Below are 20,112 nucleotides of genomic sequence, written 5' to 3'. Positions count from 1 at the left end.
ATAGTCAGTAGCAGAGTGAAGCACCTAGTAATAGACTAAGCCATAAGCGACAGAATATGCAAAATAAGAATTAGGGGAACATTTTTCAAATATTCAGTAGTTAATGCCCATGCACCCACAGAAGATAAGCTAGACGAAGAAATGGATGAATTTTACGAAAAACTGGAAGAAATAATACATAACTGCTCTAGAAATGATATAAAAATAGTACATGGAGATCTAAACGCCAAAATAGGAAAAGAAAACGATTATCTACCCACCATTGGAAAATATAGCCTCCATAACGAGTCGAACAACAATGGAACACGCTTAATACACCTTGCGGCCTTAATGAATATGGTGATAGCCAGCACATGCTTTGAGCGTAAAAATATACACAAAGGCTCTTGGGTTAGCCCAGACGGTAACACAATCACTCAAATTGACCATGTTGTTGTGGACGCAAGACATTACAGCGATGTTATGAATGTACGTACCAGACGTGGAGCAACCATTGACTCCGATCACTACCTGGTCCAGGCTAAACTAAGGGCACGAATCTCTAACGCAAAAAAGGTAAAGGAAGCAAAGAAGATAAATTTGAGGTGGACAGACTACGAAACCCTGAGATAGTTAGAAAATTTGAACACAAACTTACAGAAAAACTATAAGACCAAATGAGTAGTACTGTTGAAAACAAAGATAATTACTGGAATGAGTGTGAAAATATTCTGAAAGAAGTAGCAACAACAGTTTAAGGAAAGAAGAAACAAGAAAGGTAGGGGACAGAATGGTATGATGCGGAATGCGCACAGGCAACTCAAAAAAAGAATTAGGCTTATGGGAAACTCCAAAACAGAAGGACAAGACAAAATCAAGAGGAGTACAAACAGATGAGACAAGCAGAGAAAAAGATACTAAAACAAAAGAAAAAAACGACATTTAGAAAACCAGCTACAGGAACTAGAAAGACTCAATTCACAAAGCGAAGCGCGAAAATTTTATAAAAATGTGAACCACAACGGAAAAGAATTTAAACCTAGAATAACCATAATAAAAAGTAAGGAATCGAAATTATCAATGAGCCGGATCAAATAGTGGAGAGATGGGCGGAGAATTTTGCTGAGAAATTAAATATAGACAACCGAGAAGTGACTGACATAAATGACCACAGTGGAGACGTAGACGATGAGAGAGAGGAAAATAATATACCAACAAAATAAGAACTTGCCAAGGCAATAAAAAGGTTAAAAAACAACAAATCACCTGGGGAAGATGGTATACCCCTGAGCTGTTCAAGTATGGAGCAAACGCGCAAAAAAATACATAATAAAACTTGTTTCGTCCATTTGGAGAGAAGGAAAACTCCCAGACAGTTAGAATATAGGTATTATAATACCTATTCACAAGAAAGGGGATCCACTAATATGTGACAACTATCGAGACATTACCCTCTTAAATACGGTTATAAGGTACGGTTAAAAGTACTGGCTTATATACTTTAGGATCGTTTACTAGTATATACTGAGGAAAAAATAGGCAAATACCAATGTGGATTCCGAAAAGAAAGGTCAACAATTGATCAGATTTTCCTTCTCAGACAAACCTTAGAAAAGACATGAATATGGAATCGATACCCACCACCTCTTCATAGATTTTAAAAGCACTTATGACAGTGTAGACAGAAGCGTACTTTATAATGCCATGGCAGAACTAGATATTCCGTCGCATCTAATAACATTGGTAAAGGCAACTCTTTCGAAAGTTGAGTGCAAAGTCAAGGTACAAAACAGTGTCACGGTCTTTTCAAACACATACTGGATTACGCCAGAGAGACAGTATATCGTGCCTATTGTTTAACATCGCGCTAGAAAGAGCCATAGAGAAATCGGGCATAACAACCAGAGGTACGATCATCAATAGAAGTGTACAGATATTGGCCTACGCAGATGACATTGACATAGTAACACGGACAAAAAGAGACCTGATACAGGCTTTTGAAACATTAGAAAAAGCCGCGAAGACAATGGGACTGCAGGTCAACGTATCCAAAACAAAATACATGAAGGTTACGAACAGTACACAAATAGCGGCACCACAAGATCTGGTGACAGAAGCACACACATTCGAAGGGGTCTCAGAGCTTATATATCTTGGTACACAACTAAATAACAGCAGTCTAGTAAGCGTAGAAATTAAGAGAAGACTATACCTGGCGAACAGAGCTTACTTTGGACTAAAGCAGCTCTTAGAAGAACTATTAGGACGCTTTGAAAGAAGAATACTTAGGCACATATACGGACGAGTACAAGAAAGCGGAATATGGCGCAGGCGCTACAATTTTGAATTGTATCAACGATATGAAAAATGCAACATCGTCCGATCTATTAAAATTAATAGACTAAGGTGGCTAGGACACCTTGAAAGAATGGACACTGGAGACCCCCAAAGACAGATATTATATCAAGAGCCAGTAGAAACCAGGAAGATAGGCAGGCCAAGATCTAGATTTAAAACTTAAGTCGAAAATGACTTGAGGAATCTAGGGGTCAGAAATTGGAAAGCCAGGCCAATTGAAATTGAACAGGCCAAGACCCACACAGGGTTGTAGAGCCAAAGATGATGATGATGACATAAAGGAAACACTGCATTAAGAAGGGCAGACAAAATGTTAAGTTAACGAAACTCCTTTGGTGGGATTCAGAGCTGTTTGCAGCAAAAAAAAAACTATCGGTGGTAGTTTATCGGTAACTAAAGACTATCGGTGGTAAAATTCTAATTGAGCATGTAACAATGAAAATATGAGAAGCCAAATGAGGTCAACGGAAACTATTTTAATTATTGAATATAGAGATCAGATGACTAAAGTTGTTTGGCTATATATTAATAATGTCAAAAATGGAAACAAACAAATATTAGGTAAACTTAAGTAACCTTCCAAAGTTAAGCTTCTGGGTATCATATAAATAAAAAGTATTTTAAGTATATTAGTAAATAAGTAGTCTATATTGTAAAACAACTAGTAGTTTTGTACTAAAAATAAGTAATAAAGCCTTACTAAGCATTCTCTGATAACAATTACTATAAACCTAATGCATAACAAACTCCGATAAACATTAAAAACAACTTGTAATAATAAAACTAACCAAAATCATAATCAAACATACTCGTTTTAGAAAAGAGCACTCATTTTGGAGTTTCAGTTTGGTGTTTTTGTTAATGTTAATTTATAAATATATATATATACATATATATATATATATATATATATATATATATATATATATATATATATATATATACATAAAGTAACGAGAAGTCGGGAGACCTCGACTATGGCGAGGGCAATATAGCGTTATGGAGTTTGGAACCATACTATATTTAATACAAAATCTTGGGTTTAGGTTCAATATATATATATATATATATATATATATATATATATATATATATATATATATATATATATATATATATATATATATATATATATATATATATATATATATATATATATATATATATATATATATATATATCTTTAGTCTTTGGGAAATGTTTGTCTTATAAAAGTGATTCAATACTCATCGACCAGATTAAAGGAGAACTAGTTTTAATGTTTATTGGACATGTACCGTCATAAGTATTTGAAGAACTAACTAAAGCTCCAAATTCTAAAGTATCCTCATCTGTAACAAAAGATTATATCAGTATATTTATTCGGCATATACAGAAAAAATAAACAACTTTTTTAAACCAATAAAGAGAATATTAACCCATTTAGTGCCAAATACGAATTACCTCGTAATTAACAATTTTGATAACTTGTAGAAAAGCTGATACGTTACATTTTGTTCTAAATTTAGTTTGTTTTATTAAATTTTGTAAAACACCCAGTAGAGCAGTGTAATTCTTACCTAAATATTCTCTGCTTTATCATAATTAATATTTAAATGAGAATAAGCCACAATTAACGGTTAAAGTACGTTTATTGACGTTTCAATTTCCACTTCGGAAATCGTTCTCAAAATACAAACATTAGGCTTATTCCCATTTAAATATTAATTACTTTAAAATGCCACAAGAAAATTTTCTTTATCAGTTTATCCCTGACCATCTCAATAATCTCTTTTGCATAAGCCGCTATTTATTTATTTTTAAATATTCTAAATAATCTCTTTTAAAGAATGGCGTTAAGGGTCATACGAGTATTCTAAATATTACGGAAACAGTATGTGAACTCGATTCTACGTGTGTAAGAGACCCCTTTGCTCAAGATGAATGTATTCATCTAATATCCATACGGTACCTACCAGTTCCTTATTTTCAAAATTCATTGTTGACTGTTGTAAAATAATTAAAATTCGAGAAAATATCAAAACAATTTTACTTAAAACTGAATTGTCAATTTGTGACACATACCTTCATAGCAATGAAAATATCAATTCTTTATTTAGTTTTATAATTTTTTTGTGTGGCCACGATACCATAATGGCATTACAGCAAATTATAAAAGAAATATGGACACAGAGATCCCTCAATGATTGGAATATTGGAATACTTTGCACCATACATAAAAAAGGAGATATCTTTGAATGCTCTAACCACAGAGGAATTACGCTTCTAAATGCAGCGTATAAAATATCTTCCACAGTACTATGTCACCGTATGGCGCCATATGCAGAACTGATAGTAGGAAAATACCTGGCTGGTTTCAGAGATGGTAAATCGACAATTCATCAGATTGCAACCTTGAGACAAATTTTAGAAGAAACACTGGAATATGGCATAAATACTCATCACATATTTATAGACAAAGCAGCCTACGACACTGTGAATAAAAAGAAAAAGTTCAAAGCAATGAAAGAGCTAGGAATACCAAATAAGTTGGTAAATTTAACAAAACTCTTGAAAAAGTTGAATGTAGAGTACGAATTCAGGGGGAACTGTCTGAACCTTTTAAAACAAATAACGGGCTGCGCCAGGGAGACCCTCTCTCCTGTATACTGTTTAATCTGGTTCTGGAAAAAGTAATACGTATGTCACAAATCACAACCATTGGTTCAATCTATAATAAATCAGTGCAAATCCTTGCCTATGCTGATGATATCAATATTGTTGGGAGAACGCAAAACGCTGGATTTAATAATAAACACCAACAAAAAGAAGTATATGAAAATAAGCACGCAACCACAAATCCTGCGACACTTGTTATAGAAAACGACGTCATCGAAGCAGTGAACGAATTTGTATACCTAGGAGCGCTTCTTAACACTGAAAATAATACTACCGCAGAGATAAACCGCAGAATTTGCACGTCCAACAGATGCTATATTGGGCTATTGTGGATTTCACAATTATATCGAGAAATACAAAAATAAAACTGTACAAAACAATAATACGCCCAGTCCTAACATCTGGGTCAGAGACCTGGACTATAACAAAAAGTAATGGAAACATGTTAGGATGTTTCGAAAGAAAAGTACTAAGGCGAATCTATGGAGCAGTAAATAACAATGGAGTGTGGAGAAGACGATACAACTTCGAACTTTATAGAATATACCCCGAACCAGATATCGAAAAATATATTAAGATAGGACGTCTGAGGTGAATAGGGCATGTAATGCGGATGGAACAAAATGAACCAGCTAGATAAATGCTCATTGATAGACCCATTGGTCAGAGAAGAAGAGAATGACCCAGAACAAAGTTCCTTGATAACATCGATGAAGACATGAGAAATATGGGAATACTGTACACGGATTCTACTGTTGCCGATCGCTAAGCCCCTCCTTTGACGGCGTAGTAAACAGACCTACCACGTGTCGCTCGAAATAGATTTTAGACTCAGGACTCAGTGCTTGTTTCCTCTTTAACTAAGAAACATAATAACGAGTGCCGGATTAAATGCTATTAAAGATGGATTTTAAAATCACTTTAAAAATGAATAAGTTTAATAGGCAAACTCGGGAAGTCATTTCGAATGTGTTTGAATTTATGAAGGAAGAAAAATCCTTAGGAGCGCCGCAAATTCCGTTCGACCGGCTGTATGAACGCGTTGTTGCTGCTACAGGTGTATCGGAACGAAGTATTAGAAATATCGTAAAAGAAAAAAGTAAAATAAATGCTGGTGAAAGTTCGTCATTCCAGTCTCCGAAAAAACGTAGAAACAAAAAAAAACCTAAAACTGACCTCGACGATGCCGATAAAGCTTTATTAAGAAGAATTATAATAAATACATATACCACAGATAAAATTGTGCCCACGATGCCAAATATTTGGAGTAAATTTAAAGAAACCGGTTACTCAGGAGGTATGGATTCTTTACGACAAGTCGTCAAATCTATTGGTTTTCGATGGAGAAAAACAAAAACAAACAGAAAGCTTTTGATGAAAAAACAAGATATTCGTCACTTAAGACCGTCATATTTACGTGCCATTAAAAGCTGTAGAAAGGAAAATAGGCCGATAGTGTATATGGACGAAACATACATCCACGCTTCCCACAGAGTTGATACTGGCTGGAATGATGACTCAAATGAAGGACTTAAGAGGCCAATATCAAAAGGACAACGTTTAATAATAGTACATGCCGGTGGAGAAAATGAATTCATAAAAAATGCACAACTAATTTTTAAATCAAATTCATTAACGGGAGATTAACATCATCATCATCAGTTGGCACTACAGCCCTTCGTGAGCCTTGGCCTGCTTCAAAACATTCTTCCATCCTTCCCTATCGAGTGTCTGTCTTCTCCAGCCCCTCGCTCCAATCTCCCTCAGATCTTCCTGTACATCGTCCAGATATCTGAGTTTAGGTCGCCCCCTTCTTCTTCTTCCGACCGGCCTGTTTAGCATAGTTATTTTAGTGGGATCACTCTCATCCATCCGCATAACGTGGCCCACCCACCTTAGGCGGTTTATTTTGATGGTCTTCACAATATCTGCATCACCAAAAAGTCTATAGAGTTCAAAGTTATATCGCCTTCTTCACAGACCCTGTTCGTTTACTCCGCCATTAGATTAACATCACGATTTGAAAATTACAAAAAATGGTTAGTGGAAAAACTAATTCTCAATTTACCCACGAATTCTGTGCTTGTAATTGATAACGCCTCTTACCACAATGTGCAAAAAGACAAACCACCCAATTCGAATACCAGAAAGAGTGAAATAGATGATCTTTTAAGTCAGCATAGTCATAGTATTCTACGTTTGCCTCCGTATCACCCTGATCTAAACCCCATCGAATTGGTATGGTCTTCTCTGAAACAACATCTTGCATAAAAGAACCTATCATTTAATATAAAAGCTGTGCAACAATTTTGTGAAGACTTTTTTTCTGAATTTTCAGTCGAAGAATGGAGGAAACGATGCGATCATGCAAAAAAATGCGAAGAAGAGTTTTTAAAAGTAGAACCTCAATTTGAAGAAGTTGTCGATAATTTAATTATAAATGTAGGTGAGATTTCGGACTCTGAAACTGAAAATGGAGAAGAGGAAGAGGAAAGTGATTTGGAGTAAAAGTTTAGTTTGTGTGTGTGTGTGTGTGTGTGTGCGTGCGTGTACTGTAATCATAAAACCACAGGTTAGGCTAAGCAAGAAAAAACAAGTAGAAAGAACGTTTCTTCTTCTTCTTTAGGTACCGTCTTCTCTAAGGAGGTTGGTAATCATCACAGCTATTTTCACTTTTGAGATTGCAGCTCTGAACAAGTCGACGTAACTGCAATTATACCACTTTCTCAGATTGTTGAGCCAGGAGATGCGTCTTCTTCCAATACTTTCGTTATCAATAGATCCGTTTTCCCTGTATTTTTCCCTGCATTATGGTTTGTAGCAACACATATTTATCCCCTCTCATAACGTGGCCGAGATACTGTAACGTTCTTATCTTAATCGTATTCATGATTTCCATTTCCTTTGTCATCTTTCGGAGGACCTCAACATTTGTTATTCGGTCTACCCCACTTATTTTTAATATTCTTCGGTAGGTCCACATCTCGAATGCTTCAAGTCGATCGCTTACCTCTTTTTTTAAGGTCCAGGCCTCTATCCCATACAGCAGCACCGAAAACACATATGAACGTAATATTCTTATTTTGAGTTGCAAACTAAGGTTTCTACTGCATAATACTTTTTTCATCTTATTAAATGTTGCTCTAGCTTGTCCAATTCTCATTTTTATTTCTTCTGTATACTCGTTATTTTCATTAATAATTGTACCAATATATCTGTATTTTTTTACTTTTTCTATTGGAACCCCTCTTATGTTTAAAATGTTTTGTTGTCGTATTTTGGAAATTGTCATAAATTTTGTTTTATTAGCATTAAGCGTTAGTCCGCTTTCCTCACTAGCATTTACTACATTATCTAAAAGTGTCTGTAGATCTTGTATATTCTCTGCAATTAGTATAGTATCATCGGCATAACTGATATTGTTAATGGGTCTGCCGTTGACTTTTATTCCAATTGTTACATTTTCTAGTGATTTTTTAATTATTTCTTCCGAATATAGATTGAACAATAAGGGGGAGAGTATGCAACCTTGCCTTACGCCTCTTTTTATCTCTACTTCCTCCGAAAGTTCTTTGCCTACTCTGAGTTTTGCTGTTTGGTTAAAGTAGAGATGAGTTATTATTCTTAAGTCTTTTTTGTCAATGTGTTTATCTTTAAGTAACTGTATAAGACGGTTGTGTCGGACCTTATCGAACGCCTTATTGTAATCAATAAAACAAACATAGAGTGGTTGGTTTAGATCCATACATCTTTGTATGAGGACGTTAAATCCACATAATGCCTCTCGTGTACCCATGGCATTCCTAAATCCAAATTGGGTTTCAGTGATGTCTTCTTCCACTTTTCTGAAAATTCTTAAATGGATAATTTTTAAGAATATTTTTAGTGTGTGACTCATTAGACTAATTATACGGTGGTCATTACATTCCCTTGCATTATGATTTTTTGGTAATGTAATAAATGTTAATTTGAGCCAATCTCTCGGAATAATAGCCGTATTATATATAGTATTATATAAGTCTACTAATACATTGATCTGATCTTCTGATATTAATTTAATTATTTCAGTTGGAATTGTGTCAGGTCCCGTAGTTTTATTAGATTTTACCAGATTTATTGCATGTATTATTTCATCCTTAGTTATATTTGGACCTATATCATGTTCCTCGCAATCGTTCATGATATCTTGTTGTGTCCTGTCGTCCTCAAACAATTCTTGGACGTATTCTATCCATCTGTTTAGTTTGCCTTTCATATAAGATATTATTTTACCATTTGTATCAACCAGGGTGTTACTATCGTTGGACCGTCTTATACCTGCTAATTCTTTAATTTTTTTGTGCAATTCAAAACTGTCATGATTTCTCTAGAGTTCTTCTATCTCTAAACATTTGTCGTTGTACCACTTCTCTTTAGCTGCCCGTATTTTTATCCTGATCTCCTTGTGTGTGGCTTTGTATTCGTTTACGTTTTTGTTTTTGTATGATCTTCTTTTGTCCATTAGTTGCCGGATCTCATCTGTCATCCATGGAGTCTTAGCTTCATCGATGTTGTGACTACTCAGTGTATCTTTAATTGGCATCATTAATGTGTTCTTAAATGTTTCCCATTTTTCGTTTCTGATAATTTTTTCTTTGCTATCCTTAGGTGATTTCCATGTATATAATCTACGTGGAGGTAACTGAAAGAATGTATTTGTCGCTATCATTTCAAACTCCTGACAAAATTCTGTCAGTCTTTCCCCTCTTTCGTTCCTTATTCCTAGTTCGAATTCACCAATAATTTCTTGGAATTTACCTTTTCCTAATTTGGCATTAAAATCCCCCATTGTTATTGTTATATCTCTACTATTGGTGCTGTCTAGTGCTTTTTTAATGTAATTGTAGAACTCTTCTGTTTCATTTTTATCTTTATCTGCAGTGGGGGAGTACACCTGTAAGATATTAAGAGTTCTATGCGCTGTTTGGCCTGTGATCATTTACTGAAAGAATGAAGGCTGAAAGAACGTTTACGATCCTATAAAATTTGTGCTGGTCAAGTGTGTTTGTATCAGTATCTCAAGAACAGTTCAACTGATTATCAGATATGTCTACTAATAGCCTATTTTTTATTAAAGAAAATATTTTTTTTGACTAATTATAAATTATAACACAAAAAAGTATTTAGAAATTTTTTTTATTTAAAAATAAATTGCCAGCTTTTTTGGATTTTTAAAATAACTGTAACCTATCCTTTCGTCACATGTTAATTTAAAGCATTTTTAATTTTTTTCTTGTTGTTTACATTACATAGAGTTTAATATTGATTTCGATAAAAGGAAATAATTAATCATTTTATACAATACAACAAATTATGCCTTAATGGGCTTAATCCGTCCTTCATTTCAAAGCGAAGTTCGCGCGTACAATCTTTTATCTCTTTATTTCGAATACTTTCGCTGTCGCACTACGATCTTTTACCTGTACGTGCTTGGCGGAGGAAGGCGATGGATAGAAACGACTGGACAGAAATTCTTAAGAAGACTAGGACCCACGAAGGGTTGTAAAGCCAGAATGATGATGATGATTTTTTGTGTTTTGCTTTAAGATATTTGTAAATAAAAATAATAAGTTGAATTCATGAAATACACGATAGCCTTTTCCCTCCTAATCATCTCTTTCCCTCGATCTTTCCTTTCAACATTAGTTGAGCATATTGGTACTTATTATTTGTCAGTATGTGGCCTAGATATGATGTTTTTCTAACTTTCACTGTTAGGCTTTGAACTTGTTACGATTTTCATTGAAATTTGGTTATAACTTTTTAAATACCCTGTTAATAATGCTGTTAAAGCTATATAAAACAAAACAACTTTTTATACAGGAATATCCTGTGTATTAAAAGTAAATATTTTAAAATGTAAAAATTACAGCTACCTCCTATTTTTGTAAACAATTAGTTTGGTACCTCCTATAATAATAATTTACCACAAAAGTATATGTCAAGAGTTATATTGGCATGCGAAAAAAACACAAAAATGGAACCAGCACGTTACATGAACAATACAAGAAGTCAAATGTCCAATATAGTCCAAGTAAATGCCTAATGAAAAAATATTAACTGCTTAATACCAAAGATAATACTGATGAGATAATTGCATTAACAAAAAATAACAATTTTTAATAAATATTACCTACAATAATACTTACTTAAATTCCATTTGAGTCCCGATGTGGTTACAATGCTGGGGGCACCTACAGGCAAAAGCGCACACCAACTTCCACTTTTTATCAAATTCTGTGGTAGGATTATTTCGTGTGAACCTTTATCTAACAACCAACTAACCGAAGAGGAAGCTACTAAAAATATATCAATATCGCTCATAATGTTTGTCACTTTATATAGGGTGTTAATGTTTGCCATCACTTGGTCTAACCGGCCGGATGTATCAGCAAGAACATAAATGGTGTCCAACTAAAAATAACACGTAAATTATGTAATGTATATAAGATTTATTTAATATATGGTAATAATGCTGTGAAAGCATGTCCCGGAGCAGACGTGGCGTCAGATCGCAACCCACTTATTACCAGGATTACACTCAAACTTAAAAACATTAGAACATTTTAAAACAAGCCCTCATCCAAAACGGTTACCGCGGAAATCACATCAATAGGAGCATCCACAGACATCAATCTCCCACTCAATCTGTCACTGCCAAAATTCTTAAATCAAGAGGAATAAAAACAATATTTACCACCAACAAAAACTTTTATCTCTCGTCCGATCAATCAAAGACAACATTCCAAATGAACAATATGGAGTTTATGATGACAGTCCATGAATTCGAAGATGGTATCATACATACTTTTTAATGACTGGAAACCGAATTGGATGGAAGAAAGTAAATTGTGTTTTTGTAAGAAAGTCATCATTCGGATTTTTACCAATTTTTCTGCAACCTTTGAAAGCGACGGTAACAAAGAGATATGACGATAATTAGCAGGTAAATCATGGTCACCATATTTATACAGAGGAATAACGTTAACAAATTTTAAACAACCTCTAAGGTGACGTGTTGAAAAGACGTGTTAATTGCCTCCGCTAAAACTCTCAGAACATTATCAGGAAGATGGGATAACACTTTAGATGGGATATAATCCCAGTCTGCAGCCATAGGATTTTTAATGCTTTGTATAATATTTTTTATTTCAGCCGAGTTAGTAGGAAGAAAGTAAAACTAATTAATTTTTCCAGCGAATTCTGGACCTACCGAGCAGTAATTATTTATTTAGCTCACTAATGTCTAAGACTATATCAGTAGTTTGGGGAACTTTAGCTCTAAGAATATTAACTATACGCCAAGAGTCCTTTTGTTTGCTATTGGCATTTTCCATCCTAGATTTAAAAGATATACATTTAGCTAATTTAGTAACCTTCCTATAGATGGGCCTATATTTAGAGAAACACATCAAAAATTCATTACTGCATATTAAGTATACCGTAGAATGGGGTGACTTTGATTCTATAAGGTGACTTTGATAAAACATGAATATTTTGTTTCAAGAGAGTATACAACCCAAATGTTTCGTCCGTTATGGTGGTTGTCTGAACTTGATTTCAGTGCACATGTTGATTCACTATAGCAGAAGGTGTTTGTGGCCAATATCAAAAGTATACGGTTGTAAATTCACCATTGAAGTTTTTGTTTGAATTTGAAGATTTTATATTGTGTTACTAAATTTAAACATACAGCTCTTACAATAGAATTGCAGGTAATTTTGTGTATGTTGCCTTAATGTAGGTCTAGTTATCACTATTTTAAAATATTTAACCTAACTTATTTCCGTAACTACTCCATGAAATTGAATGATTTCTTATCCGGGGTCACTTTGATACATTTTTCGGGGTGACTTTGATACTTTATTTCTTTTTATAGTTTGCTTAATAAAACTTCAAACCGTTAATTATTTTCAGGATTTCGTCATTATCTGCATGAAAAGAAAAAATGCCGCGAGTTTATAAACGAAAGTTGGGATCAAGAAGCTACAAGAACTTCTCTGACGAAACTCTTGAACATGCTCTGCTTCAAATAGTAAACGGAAACTTGTCTGTTAAAGCCGCTTCAGAAAGATTTAAAATTCCGTATGGTACTTTATATAATAAATACACAGGGAAGCATGTGAAGAAGCCAGGGGGCCAAACTGCGTTGACGGAGCTGGAGGAAAAATCAATCGTGTCCTGCATTGTCAAATGTGCAGATTGGGGATTTCCATTATCGACGCTAGATGTACAACTTTTCACTAAGAGTTATTTAGAAAGAACTGGAAGAATTATCTCTAAATTTAAAAACGGGGTAAGTCCTGGTAACGACTGGGTAAAACTTTTTTTAGAGAGACATAGTCAGCAAATCTCTGAACGACTTGCGTCTAACATTACTAGAGCTCGGGCAGGTGTCACCAAAGAAACGATAGAATCATATTTCAATAATTTAAGAACAACTCTCTCAAATTGCCCTCCATCACACGTTTTCAATTACGATGAAACCAACGTTAGTGATGATCCGGGGAAAAGAAGATTGCTTTATAGAAGAGGGACCAAATATCCAGAACAAATCACCAATCATAGTAAAGCCGCATCAATAATGATGAGCGGTGCTGCTGATGGTACACTACTCCCTCCTTATATAATATATCGCAGCGAAGATATGTGGGATGCATGGACATTAGGAGGTCCACAGGGCTCTCCTTGTTGTAGTAGTGGATGTTGCGCAAGAGGAGCTAGATATAACCGAACAAAAAATGGGTGGATGGAGGTAACTTGTTTTACAGACTGGTTTGAGACCATATTATTACCCAACGCAAGACGGCTGGAAGGTAAAAAAGTTATGATCGGCGACAACTTGGCGTCTCACTTTTCAGATCATGTTTTAGAATTGTGTGAATTGCACAATATTGAATTTGCGTGCCTTCCCAGTAATTCAACACACATATGCCAGCCTTTGGATGTGTCTTTTTTTAAACCCATGAAAGTCTCTTGGCGAAAAGTTTTGACGGAATTTAAATTGCGACACCCAAAAATTACTGGTGTACCTAAAGATCAATTTCCGTCGTTATTAAAAAAATGCTTGGAATTAATGGATCAGACAATTGCAAAAACTGAGTACAAATGTGGAGATTGTGAAAAAAGTGCAATTAAGAGAGTTTTGAAGAATGGGTTCGAGGCTTGTGGCATGGTCCCTTTCGATCCAAATAAAGTCTTGAGTAAGATTACACCAATCAACCATGATGTTGATTATGTAGAACCTCTGATTAACGACAGCCTCACAGACTATCTGATGAATAAGAAGTCCGAGATAGAAGTTACTAAACGGCAAAGTAAAAAGAAACTTCATATCCAACCTGGTAAAAGTGTAAGTCGACATATAACGGCAGATGACAGCTCCTCCGATAGCGAGTTAAACAGCTATAATAGTGAAAGCGAAAATGAAATTGAAAATGAAGATTCTGTGGAGGACCAATCATATGAAGATGAGATGAATACAAAACCCTCCCTTGCTGAATTGAATGTTGGAACTTACGCTTGTAAAAATTATGTCAGGTAAACAAAAATGTAAAAATTACGTATATGCCGGAAGGATACAAGAGAAATTACCTTTTGACGAATACGAACTCATTGGACTTAAATCACTGGATGAGACCCATAAACATTTTAAAGTTGTGGAGACCGACGTTTTTAACGCTCCTTTCGATGATATCTTAGCAATTCTGAAGACCCCATCGGTTGAAACAAATGAAACAGCAACTACATGTACATTTCCTGGCAGAGTTGATGTTAAAGAAAAATAACTTTGATTTTGTTTCCGTTCAAAATACATTCTTTTGGCTTTTTTTACTATTTTATACTGTTTTACTAATTTGCTAAAATGTTTTTTACCTGAATAAAGTATTAGCTACCTGTAAAATTATTTATTATATACTAATTATTGTGCCTATAGCAGCTGTCAAAGTCACCCCAAAAATTAAAATTGAAATATCTAAAAATTGGCTTGATCGATTTAAAAATGGGTTGACATTGACACCATTACAGCTTTTATGCATCGTCCAAGCTATTTTAAAATAGGGTATCAAAGTGACCCCACATCAATGGGTGATTTTGATATACCATTACTTATTTTTTTTGAGAAAATCCTCAATTTAAAGATATATATATATACTAACAGTATAAATTACATAAACATAAGATGTATCCCAATGGACATTTTTCCACATTTTTGGGATCACCCATTCAAAAGTTACGTAAGAAAATATAAAAAAAATTAACAAAGTCACCCCGTTCTACGGTATGTTTTTTTTAATGTAGTGTAACGATTGTAAGTTTTTGTCGGAAATTCTAGTTCCTTTAAGCAGTAACTCAATTTTTTTTATTTTTCGATTTAAAAATTCTTTTTTGAAATGACAAATTGAAAATCCTCATGAGAGAGTGATGAAATCGATGGACCAAATTAGGAGAGTAAAAAATATTATGCCAATTTTCCTGAGTACATAATTTGATAAACCTGTCAAAATTACATTTGCTGAAAATCCTACCCCATCTGGCTGTGTAAGGTGGATTCTTAGGGGGAAATTCACATAGAACGGGATGACGATCCGATGAAAAATAAGGAATCCTTCTGCACACCGCCAGATCCGGATGAAGATTAGTACAAATATAATCCAATATGCTGTTATCTCTGGTTGGTTCAGTAACCAGCATTCTCATATTAAAACTATTAAGTAAATTTATAATGGTAATAACATGGCTGTGTGATGAATCCAGATAATCATTATTAAAGTCACCTGTCAAGATAATAAAAGCATTTTGTGGAATTTTTTTAAGCGAGGATTCTAATCTGTGAATGAATAACTGAATAATAGACTTAGTCGGTCTGTACACAACAATGAGAAAAGTATTAAGCTTCTTATTGAAAGTAATAAAAGAATTTAAATTCAGATTCAAATCAGAAGTGGTTAAACTTTATTGTAGTCAACAAAATTGATTTTATACTGAAACGTCGTAATAATTAGATTAAATGTTCCTCCATGGATGCTTTCAGATCTGCAAAATTTAGATATTAAGGAGTAATTGTTAATATGAAGTGATTCTAGAGGATATAACCAATGCTCAGTTAAAAGCACAAGATCTGACCAATCATATTTTGTATAAAATAATAGAAAATTTATTACTGATATTAGATTTAGATATACTGGTATCCACTTTATCACCTACCACACTGACGACAATATTATTTATGTTATTTTTGTGCCCTATATTGTGAAAGATTATATTTGATATTGGTTGAGAGATACTAATTCCTTTCTTATCTGGGAAGGCCTTCCAAAATCCTTATTGTTATGTTGATAGTAGTGGAATTTTTTGAAGTCGAAACGTTTGAAACCAATTCCATTCGGCCAAGTAGATTGTTGGTAGATTTGATCTTTATATTTTTCGCTAATCTCAAACATAAAAAACTTATTACGGTTTTCCTCTTACAATAACATTAGCGTCAGAGAATTGTTCTTGATTTTTTACGAAATCGTGGATATTTCCAAATGATACATGCCGCTTAATTCTATAAAGGTATAACCAAACTTTACGGTCGGCACCAAAATCACCAGACTGTTTTTCCTCTGTTCTTATAATGCACTGTTGTAAAATCACTCAAATCCTGCACTTGTTGGGCACCAGGAAATTTAGAGTCCTGTCCCATAGGAGATAATTATTTCGTCCATTTTATTGTTTCGATACTCATGTTGCAGCTTAGGTGTCTTTGTTGATAAATTATTTGTTTTATATAAAAAATTATCTACATCTGATTGAATTGGATGTTTATATTTATTTTCGATGATTTTATTTTCTGGGTCATTAAGTTTAATTGGTATTTAATTTTTATCTTTAATATAATAAATAGTTTTTTAACTCAGCCTTCAATAAATCGACTTTTCTTGCAGCAAATAGTTATTAAGTAATTTTTAAAGGTCATTGTTATTAAACAGTAATTTGTACTTATCTTCTTTTTCCTCCAAAAAGTGTCTAAGCATTTTATTTTCTAACTGCATAAGGTTCATGGGTTCAGTTACATTAGATTGCTTATCGTAGCAGACTATGCATGTGTCATATATCTTAGTACATTTTAACTTGCTTTTAATGGCACAGGAAATATGATAACTTGTTTCGTACACTACACATACTTTAGTTTAATTTGGCTTAGTATTGCAACATTTAAATGTTTTATCATCAAATGTCAAATCATCAAATATCATCGTATCATATCATCAAAAACATAACTTTTTCCACACACCACACATACTATCGTTTTATTTGGCTTAGCATTACATTTAAATATCATTGTATCATATCATCAGGAAATTAAAATCAAGATAGAAAAGGCTAGGGCAAAATTCAACAAAGTGAGAAGAGTGCTTTGCACAAGATGCCAATGAAATGACTGCAAATAACTCACTTACCTTTATATTATTTGAGCTACAATGATTTTGCAGTTCAATTAAGGATTTAAAAAAATCAGTCTCGTTTTGATCAGGGGTGCTAATTATAGTTGTTGCTGATATTCCTTTATAGTGGTCCAAAATATCTTGCCGGATAGAATCCATGTCTCCCGTGATTAAATCAGGATGTGGTATGTTCTTAAATTCTGATTCATTCGTTTTTAACCATGTTAGCCATCGTTCTGTACCCCCATCTACCGTTACTCTAACCTTAGCTATAATTATATATGTAGAAATTAGTTTAATATTTACATATTATTATATAAGTTTGGGGTCAGAATACAATTTTAAAAATTAGAATATAATATCAAGATAAGCCAATGCTTATGTCTAAGTCGACCATCATTTATACAAACAATAAAGTTATAATAATGGACGATTGGTACTTAATGCAAATATTAAAAAATTTACATAAATCTGGCTCCAACAATGTTTAATCTGGCACTTAAGTATGTCATAAAACAGCTGAATGTTGGAAGAGCCAATCTACTAACAAAGAAATCAGTACAATTTGTTGCTTAAAGAGAAGAGCGAAGATCTATATAACACCTGTACCTAGGCTATAATTGGTAACCTCTCACTGTTCATTTGTTTCATGTTTCCCTAATAAGAAAGTTGTTTTTTCTCTATGGTAGTTATTTATGTTTTATGGATTCTCTCGGTTGTTACATCATTATGTAGTGTGAGCCTGCAGTATATTCGCTAAAAATTGTTTTCTACTGCATTAATTTTGATTAACATGCTCTTACTTATTGTCTAGCTATTACCAAAGTCCAAAGATCAATTTGGCGGTAACACAAAAAAAAAGAAAATTTTAAAATATTTGATATTTTTTAAACTTAATTTAATATCTGCCACAAGAGGTTGAATAACTGATCCAATATCAGCTTCTAGAAAAATAAAGACTCCACTGAACATTCATTTACAGGTATGTAATCTACTTTTAAAGAAACGGTAAGAAAGAAAAAAAAATGCCAACACAGTTTAAGAAAGAAAGTTAACAATGTCATTTAAATATAATAAATAAAATATATATTTTTTAAAACTGTAACTGAGAAGTAGAAAATCTAAATTTAATGTTACAGATAATGTATAAAAGGTATCACCTACCATACAAAGGTATGGTAGATATAATTTTGAGCTACAGAAGAAATAGCTGAAGACAAAGATAAAATTATTGCAATAAAAATCAGACACCTGCAAAATACAGAATTCTTAAGAAGCATAATGCGAAAGAGTGCTCAGAATACTGGACAATTGCACTGATTAGCCATGTGCAAGTGAAGTCATTACCATGTTCTTTAAGTGTCTCTTAAACCTATTAAACTATGGTCCACCTCATCCAACATACTTAGTTTATCTTTCTATTACCAAATTTATCTTTCAGTTCATTAGAACTTTTCTGTCATACAACACAAAACCTTTCCATTCCACTAATCCTGATGTACCTTTAACAAATCTTCTTATATTTCCTAATTATTATCTAACATTTGTTCCTCAAAAACAATGAAAGCCAGATGTGTATTTTAGTTCTTACCATCTCATAAAAATTGGTTTTATTTATAGCAACTTCTTTTAGTCTGGAATAATCAAACTCTGCTACATTCTATAATGGTTATAAAAGGTTATTTTTTTTTGCAAATCTTGTGTTTTCTGTGGTCTATACCTTATATAATTAAGTATGACAGTAAAAGAGATACATTTTTTTTTATTCTTTTTGTTTTTGGAAACAGCAATTGTTTTGTTCTTCCTCATTTTATAGTTATGATCACCTATTCTCAGAATATTGAAATAAGTGAACATCAATGTACTAATTTTTTGTGTTAAATTTCAAACAATTTATTACATGTTATTTCAATATTTATGTAAAAAATTAACCTAAACAATAAAAATAATAAGTAAAACATATTATTACCTTGCTTCCACAGTCCTACAATTAAAGCAGGATTAAACCTAGAATCAATTGGCGTATTTAGGATAACTATGGCATATTTATTTTCCTTAACTTTTGATAAAAGGTTCTTACAAGGATTCCAAACTCTGGCTGCCTTATGTAAACTCATGACTGAAACCTTTGCTGAAACTGTATCGATTAATTTTAAATGAAATTAATTCAATTTATATATGATATAAGTAAAGAAACTAACCAATGAACTTTTTAAACTTTAGCCCGATAACAAGTGTTTAAGTATCAGTTAACCTCTATTCAATCAATTTATCTGGAATGTCATGTTTGAATTTTTTCAATTTTTATACTTAAGCTTAACCTAATTAAAAATTATTGTTATTTTGAATTAAAACAATGAGAAGATTAAATGAAGAAAACAGAAAAAAACATAACAAAAAATATAAATTTACTGTCAACGGTCAAAATTTAAATATATGAGATAAGAAACGTTGACGTTTAATAAAGCCAGTGGCGTAAGCAGAAGAATCCATGAAGAATCTACTATGGGGACATTAGAACAAAATATAAATATAAGTTTTTTTATAAATTGATGTTTTAACGTCTATTATAGCAATCCTTCTTAAGATTGTCGGTTTCGAGAACAACCTTTTCACTTGGTTTCTGTTAATTTGGGATATATCATCC

The 20,112-nt window shown here is 33.2% G+C and overlaps 1 protein-coding gene across 2 annotated transcripts; it reads right to left on the bottom strand.

The window, feature by feature from the left end:
- Positions 1 to 3,489: 3,489 nt before the first annotated feature.
- On the bottom strand, positions 3,490 to 19,870 carry LOC140443303 (thiamine pyrophosphokinase 1). Of its 2 annotated transcripts, none has more exons than XM_072534487.1 (5): positions 19,667 to 19,870; positions 19,435 to 19,602; positions 17,481 to 17,734; positions 11,184 to 11,448; positions 3,490 to 3,668 (listed from the first exon to the last, which is right to left on the bottom strand). In XM_072534487.1, exons 2-5 carry the CDS (start codon positions 19,580 to 19,582, stop codon positions 3,544 to 3,546), a joined length of 792 nt encoding a protein of 263 aa, XP_072390588.1. In that variant the 5' UTR covers positions 19,583 to 19,602; positions 19,667 to 19,870; the 3' UTR covers positions 3,490 to 3,543. The 2 variants fall into 2 exon arrangements, with proteins under 2 accessions (XP_072390588.1, XP_072390589.1); XM_072534488.1 differs by having other exon boundaries at positions 19,435 to 19,596.
- Positions 19,871 to 20,112: the final 242 nt, after the last annotated feature.

This window comes from Diabrotica undecimpunctata, chromosome 6 (genome assembly GCF_040954645.1).
Source record: "Diabrotica undecimpunctata isolate CICGRU chromosome 6, icDiaUnde3, whole genome shotgun sequence".
Classification (NCBI taxonomy): domain Eukaryota; kingdom Metazoa; phylum Arthropoda; class Insecta; order Coleoptera; family Chrysomelidae; genus Diabrotica; species Diabrotica undecimpunctata.
The sequence above is the reverse complement of the archived record's forward strand: the minus strand, read 5'-3'. Positions and strand labels throughout refer to the sequence as shown.

Coding starts and splice junctions, on each gene's coding strand:
- LOC140443303 (XM_072534487.1), bottom strand. CDS start 19,582: ATGAGTTTACATAAGGCAGCCAGAGTTTGGAATCCTTGTAAGAACCTT. Junction 11,449..17,480: donor GTAGCTCAAATAATATAAAG/GTAAGTGAGTTA, acceptor TGTTATTTTTAG/TTGGACACCATTTATGTTCT. Junction 3,669..11,183: donor GGGACTCAAATGGAATTTAA/GTAAGTATTATT, acceptor CTTTTGTTACAG/ATGAGGATACTTTAGAATTT.